At 36.1% G+C, this 9,942-nt stretch overlaps 1 protein-coding gene across 3 annotated transcripts; it reads right to left on the bottom strand.

Moving 5' to 3' along the window:
- Positions 1 to 2,231: 2,231 nt before the first annotated feature.
- On the bottom strand, positions 2,232 to 5,978 carry LOC110885971. 3 transcript variants are annotated; one of them, XR_004869644.1, is made up of 7 exons: positions 5,775 to 5,978; positions 5,368 to 5,659; positions 4,780 to 5,263; positions 4,132 to 4,225; positions 3,704 to 3,823; positions 2,715 to 2,764; positions 2,232 to 2,371 (listed from the first exon to the last, which is right to left on the bottom strand). XR_004869644.1 is itself a non-coding variant. In XM_035978672.1 (7 exons), exons 3-7 carry the CDS (start codon positions 5,121 to 5,123, stop codon positions 2,285 to 2,287), a joined length of 354 nt encoding a protein of 117 aa, XP_035834565.1. In that variant the 5' UTR covers positions 5,124 to 5,263; positions 5,368 to 5,659; positions 5,775 to 5,978; the 3' UTR covers positions 2,232 to 2,284. The 3 variants fall into 3 exon arrangements, 2 of the variants coding, with proteins under 2 accessions (XP_035834565.1, XP_021989409.1); XM_035978672.1 differs by lacking the exon at positions 3,704 to 3,823 and having other exon boundaries at positions 4,780 to 4,835; positions 5,057 to 5,263; XM_022133717.2 differs by lacking the exon at positions 3,704 to 3,823 and having other exon boundaries at positions 4,780 to 4,835; positions 5,012 to 5,263.
- Between the last annotated feature and the right edge of the window lie 3,964 nt (positions 5,979 to 9,942).

Raw genomic sequence — 9,942 nt, forward strand, 5'->3', positions numbered from 1 at the left:
AACGAGAGCATCCCACAAGGCTTTGGCAGTGGGAAACTCGGTCAGGTTGCTTGCAATTCTTGGTTCAATATTTTGTATAAGCCATGAGAACACTACGAGGTCGTCTTGTTCCCATCGCTCATACCCATCTTCGGATGGTTTGGGGGGTGCCGGATTTCCTGACAAATGACCAAGAAGAGTTTTTTATTTACCTCCGATAGCTACACGAATCATACGAGCCCATAGGGCATAGTTTTGATTGTTAAGTTTAAGACTGATCGTGAGGCTATCGGACAGATTGTGTTTGGTGTTTTGGTTTTGGGATGATTGAAAACCATTGAGAAGGTTGGCTAATTGGATTGAAAGATCGGTATTATTTTGAACAGTGGGGCTACCGTCGGGATTCATGGTGGCCTTGACTATGGTTTTTTTAAAGCGGAAAGGGTAGGTGATGAGCAGTTCCCTGAATCGATTCAGGCCTGCTCTGATACCATATTGTTTTGATAATCAGAGAATGCTAAAATTGTATTGTATATTGCTGTGTTGCTGAGACAAATACAAACAGTCCCAATATATAGGGATACAAGGATCAAAAATAAAAAGAAACATGAGCTGGATAAGCCCTTAACGGCTAAATGATTGAGATAATTATGGTGCAGGAAATCTCCTAAAAAAGGAAATGATGAATTTTTTCTGATCCTGTAATTTTATTTTCTAACAGTTACAACTTGAGAAAAACTAGCAAAGTCTCTATCTGTTTTACTGAATGAATTAAACTCTCACGGACGAGTCTCAGATAAGGCTACAACAGTTGCTAGGTTAATTGGTTTTTAATTGAAAGCTGTAATAAGACACTAAAAAGAGGGTATACAATAGAAAAAGACGGGTTTAAAAATCTAGCCTAGCCTATGTTCTTTGATAGGGTAGTGGGCCTGGTGGGGCAAAAAGTCCATATTCCACATGCACTAGACCACTAACATTAAATGAAAACACTGGGGAAGTGTAAGTGTACCCTATCCATTATGATTTGAATTATCATTATTCATCTTCATTATCGCAAATTATACACTAGTTAATGAAATAATTAAGCCTATAAGAATTAGTATATAATGTTTTTATGAAGAACATAAATGTTGTGGAGTTAATAAGAATTATGTGTCATCTAATGTATGAGAAATGGAGTATATATACGATATAAAGAGATAATTCTGATTCGAAGGATTATCTGGAAAGTTGATATGGGTTAAAGACAATTCAAGTTAGTTAGAGATAAAATTAGTTTGAATTATTTGTTTATTAGATAGGTTTATTTAAATTAGAGTTTGAGTTGGACCAGAAATAGTTTATGTTTAGTATAAATATAGGGTTATGTATTCAGTTTTATTTGTCGAGTTGAGTTTAATAATATAAAGAATATGAAACGTTTTAGTCTCCAAATCGTTTGTGTTTGGTTTTGTATGTTCGTTATTGGAAGCCTGGGCCAACACGATATAATCTGTTATGTCAATGTCATAAACGATGTGTATTTTTTTTTTTTTGAAAAGTAACTTTCATAAACACCAAAAACGCCGACCCAAGCCGGGCCGAGAAAAACAAACAGAAAAAACTAGATTACATATTTACAAACGAACACCAATCCCCCCATTCTATGTCTTTATACTTAGATCTAACCGAAAACCAAAGAGATCCCAACGCCTTAACTTCACTGATGATATTATCGATCTTTATCTGGGAGTCCGAGAACCTTGCCTTGTTCCTAGCGCGCCACAGACACCAACAAACGATCATGACGATCCCTTGAACCGCAACTCTCTTTCACTACAAAAAAATGCCATCTAGTGACACACAAAAAGTGCCACAAAAAAACAAAAAAATGCCACTGAAGGCCAATTTATGAATGTGCGGCACACAAAAAAAGTGCCACTAGAAGCGGTGACACTAAAGCCTTTTAGCGGCACTTTTTCAATATGCCGCACAAGGTTTTTGGGTTTTTAGTGGCACTTTTTTGTGCCTTTAAAAAGTAATCTTAGTTTAATATCCGTATTAGTTTTAGTGGCACTTTTTTCGCCACAGTTAAAAGAACTTAGTGGCTCAAATTTTGTGTCAATAAAAACCGTTTCTAATTAAATATTATGTACTATTTTTTAGTGGAACATAATTTTATCACAAAAAACACATTAATTATAATATAATATATAAAATAAAACACAGATAAAATTGTAAAAGTAAAAATCATAATATTATAACTTCAATATTAGATTTAATCTGAAACATATTCCAAATTCAAAATGTTAACATAAGGAGTCTAAAACGCAAAACTAACATATGTTTGAAAAAAAAAACAAGAAAATTCATTGCGTATATGAACCTCTTTCACAATCTTCGTAGTTACCTATTACAAAAATAAAGAGTCGTCAGTATGCAAATAATGAGAACACTATTCAGGATTCAAATAATAAAATATTGTACACTACATATGTGAAAGTGAAAACATAAAAGTAATTACCCACGTCTTTAAAAGTGTATTTGGTTAACTGATAAAGAGTAGTTAAAGACCGCAGAAACAATACAAGAGACTCAAAACATATAGATGAAAACAAATGTTAATACCTAATGGTAAACATAAAAGAGATCAATATTTACAAGAGAAACATCAACTAATAAAAATGGTCTTCTGCACATGTAACTATGTAAACTAATCAAATGGACTTGCACATGTAACTATGTAAACTTACCAAAGAAGAATGACAAAAGAAGACGCCTGGTTGGTGGTAGCCTTGTTCTCCTACAAATTACATAGAAGACCCAAAACTGTAATTCCATCACATTTTGCATTTGATATATACTTGTTATTTACTAGAAGATGGTTATTAAAAAGTTAAAACTAGATAATATATTAAACAATATTCAAGCCCAACAATAATACAAAAACCTATTAAGAACCAAGCAGACTATTTTACTTTTCTGTTAAGCCTCATCTATGAGTCGCAGGGGCGTAGGTACATAGAGACCTACGGGTTCGACCGAACTCATACCAAAAAAATAATTGTTATATACACGTGTATTTCGACATCGCACCCGTAGAAATATCAACATAGAACACGTAGAAAAAGCTGAAATTTAGTGATAAATAATCGATCGTTCATGACTACGCCACTGATGAGTCGCTGAATTTGGTTCAACTTTCTAACTGTTAATTCATGAGAAAATACAATAATGAAAAATGCATAAACAAATTTCAATAAAAATGCAAAGATTTATTTACTTAACACCGATAATTCTAAAATGCTACCCTTTTTCGCCGAGACCTCTGCTCTAAGGGTGTAAGGGGCACCCAAGGATACTACCCTAACCCCGTTCAATCCTACACTACCATGTCAATTCAATACCCAAGAACCCTGGAACCACCAAAACACTGGCGGCGCCTACCCACAAGTACCATATAAGCCATAATTGTTAATGGCAAATAGCAATAAATAGCGATAAGGTACCTATATGCTACATAGCGAATAACAATAAATAGCGATACACTAAAAAAGAATTTAAAAAATATATGTATATTATATCAAAATACCCTATTATATAGCTATTTTACATGTATATTTGACAAAAACCTAAAATTCAGCTATTTTATAGCTATATTTAATCGCTATTTATATTTAAAGGAAAATAAAAAATAAAAAACAAAAAACAAACCGAAATCCCGCTATTTATTGTTACATACTTGGTAGCGACCTTCGACTTATACGCTACGCTATGCCATAGCGACCATTACTCCATAGCAACCGCTATTGACAACTATGCTTGAACCATGGACTCCACCCTTTTCCTCCACCCAAGTACCCTAAAATCACCAAAACACTAGCAGCGTTTTCAGCTTTATCCCCAAAATGGGTCAACTAATTAAAAGGAAAGGGGTCACACAGGCCAATAGTGGCACGAGGTGCTTTCATTTCAATATCATACCAACTTTAAACTGAGATAGTCTGTCAGTGGAATTACAACAAACATATGATATGCATCAAAATTAAATTGTATAAACTATAGAAATAGGATTATATCAAAACAACAATATCATATCATCAGAAATTTTAAGAAAACAATGAAAACTGATATTAAGTGATGGGGTTTTAATAATAGAAATGAACGCACCTGGATAGTAAGCTTTCCAAATCTCATCATCAAATACAAGTGGGATAACACAGGGAGTGTGGTTTCTGAATGGTGATGAATAGATGCAAACGACCTGCCAAGTATGGAGAGCAAAAGAAAAATAATAAGTGTAGCGGCAGAAAAGTGAAAAGGGTGTGTGTAAAATATTGCTTTATTAAAAAAGATCCTGACTTTTGCATGAAAAATGTATAAAAACCAAAGAAGAAGATTCAAACGACGACCTTTGGTTGAGAGAACTCATGCTTAACACCAGACCACATACCAATATGTGTTCTTATTTTCCACTGCTGTCATTTTATAAAAAGGTTGGTTTCAAGCAAAAATCTCACACTATACACTCTACATGAAACGTAAAAATCACTAGCGTCGCTTGACCGCGTTCTTGCCTACATAGCACTACACTACTTTAGCCACTCATATATGATCCTATATGTAGTGATAAACTCATGATCAATTGTCAAACCAAATGTTCTAAACCAGCCTAAACTTAACATAATAAATAGCTAATATATAACACCCCAAAGTCATAAAAAGTCATTAGTCAACACAACTCAATCTAGAAAGAAAGAAAGAAAGAAAGAAAGAAAGAAAGAAAGAAAGCAAAATAAATAATAATAAAAAACAAACCGTTCTCCCAAGGATTCTACGTGCGTCAACAAGAACTTTATCAAGTGCTGATGCATCTGCAAAGGAAACAAAAGCAAACCAATCAGAGCTAACAATGGCTCAATCTTCAGCGATAGCCGAACCCACAAAGGTTTCATATTTTCCAAAATGGTCTTTTAAAGTATCTTCTGTAGTCTCCAATGAAATCCCACCCACAAACACCTTACTATGATCCAAGTCATCCTTTATTAACCTTATTTATACTAAAAAACAATCGAAAGAAACTAGTTGTGAGGACCCGCGTGTTGCGTCGAGCCCGTAAAAGCCATGTATCCACACACTTGACGTGATGACCGAGTTTGCATTTGGTTAGCAACCACAACAACTCATTCAGGTGAATCTGGATAACCAACCGCACATTGCAGATCATCTTTTTGCCCACCTGATGACCCAAATCGCAAAAAAAAAGAAGCGACCTTTCTAGCGGGTGATCATCAAACTTTTCCTGCATAATTACATTAATTGATTGAGCCATTCGTCTATAAAACATATATAACGGGTTAAGTATGAAACGATTTTGGGCAAAATGTGTTTATGGGTAATTTTTACCTGTATAGAAGATTGTCATTTTTACTCCAGGATGGACCAACCTGTTTTGCTCAGACGGTTCATTAGACTGTCATGACTGCAATAGAGGTTGAAGGTCCGTTAGACTGTCATGACTGCAGTTCGTTACTTTTAACGTATACAGGTAAGGTACCGGCCGAACATAACATATACTGTATGACATTAGGTTTAAATTTTAGCTAAATTTCGGCATCATTATTATGCATATTATTCAGTTCGGAAAGATAACAGTACAGATCTCATCCCTAATTCTCTATCTCAGGAATCTTATTGCCTGCAAATTGAACAAAATTAAAAGAACATATTCAGATATACGAACATGAATATATGTATATTTGAATAAAGTATTAGGTTACAGTGAAAAGTAAAGAGGATTTAAGGATGAAAACCTCGAAGATCGAGTTCACGTTCGCGAAGAGCGTTGAAGAAGTGAGGGCTTTTCCATATCAAATCGTCTGTAAGTCTCACCATTTTCGTTTTGAGAGGGAATTTGGGAAAATTTGGGTTTGTGGGAACCTATGGCGGAGATCTAAGATAGTTAGGGCAAATTTTGAGAGGGAGTTCAAAATTTTGGGAGGGAATTAATAGTTGGGGGAAAATTTGAGAGAGATTTGAATAGGATGGCAATGGGTCGGGTTCGTGTCGGGTATTAGTAATCTCATATCAATACCCGCTTGTAAAATTGCGTCTCATACCCGACCTAATACCCGTCGAGTATTTGTCGGGTAATTACCAGTCATGTATCGAGTATACCCGTGGATATCGGGTATACCCATTAATTTGTTAAAAGATATATATTGGGGTTTCCAAACACATTTCTTTTACTATTACAATTATTATGTATTTTATTTATACAACAACAATTATAAATTAAAAAAGTACATTACATAATATAACTTTTAGCATAAATTAATAATAACTTTATAGTACTTATACACTTATATGTATATACTTTACAACATACAAAATATAAATAATATTATCAAATACATATACTAAAAGAAAATTTATTTTTTCACATTATGAACATACAAAAATAAAAATACTAATAGACAACGGTTAATGGAAAATAAAAATATAAATTAAAAAATCCGGGTATATGATCGGGTATATAGTTCGGGTAAACGGGTATGTGGTTTCGGGTAATCCGGTTGGCTATCACCTAATCTCATACCCACGAAAATTTTTAAATCTAATCCCATACCCGGCCCAATACCCGTCGGGTATCAGGTATACTCGTCTTCTTTGTGTCGGGTTTTGGCTATATCCGCCGGGCTCAGGTATTTTTGTCATCCCTAGATTTGAAATTGTTAGCTGGAAAATTTGGTCGTTTAGTGGAAAAAAAACAAAGGGTTCCGGGCGGGACACCTAATACGCCTAGAAAGATGTCTTTTTGGGCCCTCCTCTAAAACGTCTAGAAATATACGCTTTTTGGGGCGTTATTCTTACAAAATTGGGCGGTTCTTGATTTTCCTATAATTACACAAATATATTTTGGGCGCTTTGGGGTCCTAGAGGCCCAAAATAAGTTTTCCAAGCGCCCAGAAAATAGATATTCTAGTAGTGACTATTCACAAGAAGCTACACAAATATGTAGAGTAATATAAATATAAATTTTAGTGAAACGTGATTGCAAAATTGATATTGGAGGGAGATGTAATAAGGAAAAACTAATATCAGGAGGGAAAATATTTCAAGACACATTTTATTAAAGTGTTTTAAGAAGGGTTAAGAGAAGATTTTAGAACTTAGAAGCACTTAGGAAATAGTGGCATACGTAAAGTACCATTAAAAGTTATCAAATATTTTAGTGGCATACAGAAAGTATCATTAAAAATCTAAATTAGTGGCATAAGGACTAAATGCCACTAAAAAGTGTGCTAAGCAAACGTGGCACACGCAAAGTGCCACTAAAACCTAAATAAGTGGCACAAAAGCTAAATGCCACTAGAAGTGTGTGCCACTAAATGGACTTTTTTTGTAGTGTTTTTATCCGAAACCCTTAACTCTTTGTGAACAGAGAATAAATCTTTGATTGAAAACGCGAAGATGCCGGGAATTTTACACCAAGAACTCACCATATTCCAAACTATAGCAGCCGTTTGACAAGCAACGAAAACATGTTCCGCTGTTTCTTCACATGAGTTGCAGAACGAGCACAAGGAGGGATTAACTACAACATTCCTTCTTTTTAATGCTTCCACTGTCGGAATTTTGTCCAAAGCCGATCTCCAAACATGTATATTACACTTTATGGGGACCCAATTGCACCAGTCAAGAACAAAAACCGAATCATGCTCACCGTCTTGGACCAACTGCCGCTTAACCGAACTGACCGAGAAGCGTCGGTCGGATTCAGCAGCCCACAACCACTAATCCGGAGCTGAAGAAATATGGAACCCGTTTAAAATATCACTAACCTGACTTAGTTGATTTTGGAGCTCCACCGAGCTAATCGGAGATCTCCAGTTCCAGCTAATAATCTGCTCCTCACCTTGAATCATAATCCTTTCAGCCACTTTACATTTTTTATTTGATTCCAAGCTAAAAAGGCCCGGGAAACTAATTTTAAGAGGGACATCAAGGAGCCACGGATCTAACCAAAATGCCACATCTTCACCGTTACCCACTTTCCCTTTGAAAAGATTTTTAAGCGAGCTTCCCCCAACTTTACAATTAGTAACTACTTTAACAATGTTGTTCCAAACTCCGGGTAACGACTTCTTGAAAGGTAAACATTCCCAACCCACCCTCGAGAAGTGAAAAACGTCAGTAATTCTTTTCCACAAGTTAGATCTCTCCGACTTGAATCGCCATCCCCATTTGAACAAAAGAGACACATTAATATCTTGCAACTTATTCAAACCAAGACCCCCTTTCTTCTTATGACGCGCAACGTTCTCCCACGCGGCCCAATGCATTTTCTTCTCTTCCGAAGAGCCACCCCAAAGAAACTTCTTGATCATTGATTCCAAAACTTCAATAACTTTCTTAGGAGCTTTATAAATCAAAAAATAGTAAGAGGGAAGACTTTCCATAACCGATTTAATAAGCACCACCCTTCCCCCGATTGATAGAAGATGGGCCTTCCATTTAGCGAGCCTAGCCCTAAAAGTATCGATCACCGGTTGCCAATTAGCGATCCGATTCATGTTAGCTCCAACTATAAGCCCAAGATACTTGAACGGAGGGCAATCCGGTCTACAACCCACCTCGTTAGCCACGCTCCCCAATTCCTCCGATCCCACTCCAATACCATATAAGTTGGATTTTTCAAGGTTTATTTTGAGACCCGACACAATATGGAAACATCGGAGGATTCTAACGATGTTAATAACTTCATCTTTAGACCACTCCCCTACGACGATGGCATCGTCTGCATACAAGAGGTGAGTAATAGTCGGCCCACCGTTAGGAGTATCCATACCTTTAATAATATCCCCATCTTTAGCGCTAGACAACATACACGAGAGGGCCTCCATGACTACTAAAAAAAGGAACGGAGATAACGGGTCCCCTTGTCTCATGCCTTTACCACATTTAAAAGTGAAGGTAGGAGCCCCGTTAACCAATATTGAGGAGTTTGCCGATTTTAGAATACCTTTAATCCATTGACACCATTTGTTAGGGAAATCCATTTGACGAAGGATGTTGATCACAAAATTCCAATTTACATTGTCGTAAACTTTCTCGAAATCAAGCTTAAGACAGAATTCTTTGGATTTCCTCTTCTTAACCCATGATATAAGTTCATTAATAATAAGGGGGCCGTCTAAGATATACTTTCCATTCAAGAAAGCTGACTGAGATTCCGAAATCACACCATCCAATACCTTCCTCATCCGGTTAGCTAACACTTTGGAAATAACCTTATTGATGACGCCGACAAGGTTGATAGGTCTGTAGTTATTGAGAGAAATCGGGCCAGTCACTTTGGGGACTAAAGTGATGAAAGACGTTCCACTTCCAAGGTTAATATCTCCATGATCATAGAATCTAGCAAAAATTCTAGAAAAGTCATTTTAAAAAAAATCCCAAAAGTGTTTAATAAAATAGAAATTCATCCCATCCGGACCAGGAGCCTTGTCATCCCCACATCCCGAAACCGCCTCTTTGATCTCATGATCGAAAAACGCTTCAGTTAACAAAGCACTATCCAATCCTGAAATCTTCTTAAAATTGCTCGAGAACTCCGGTCTAATGGGAATATCTTCTATGAATCTGTCACGAAAAAATGATAAGACTTGCTTCTTTATAGCATTCGGTTTGGTACACCATTCTCCATTAATGTCAAGACCGTGAATCGAATTCGTTGCTTTTCTATTATTAATCAAAGCGTGGAAAAACTTAGAATTCTCGTCACCGTCCAAAGCCCACCTATTGCGAGCTCTTTGATTAAGATCCATATTCTTTCTCACGTCCACCTCTTTGACAACTTTCTTGTTCTCCGCCAAAATCATATCAGGCAGGCATTGTCCGGCGTGCCAACAATTATTGAAGTCGAGGATACTTTGTGTATTAAATGTCGCTAATTTGTACATGTAAAAATTTAAACCC

Source organism: Helianthus annuus, chromosome 10 (genome assembly GCF_002127325.2).
Source record: "Helianthus annuus cultivar XRQ/B chromosome 10, HanXRQr2.0-SUNRISE, whole genome shotgun sequence".
Classification (NCBI taxonomy): Eukaryota; Viridiplantae; Streptophyta; class Magnoliopsida; order Asterales; family Asteraceae; genus Helianthus; species Helianthus annuus.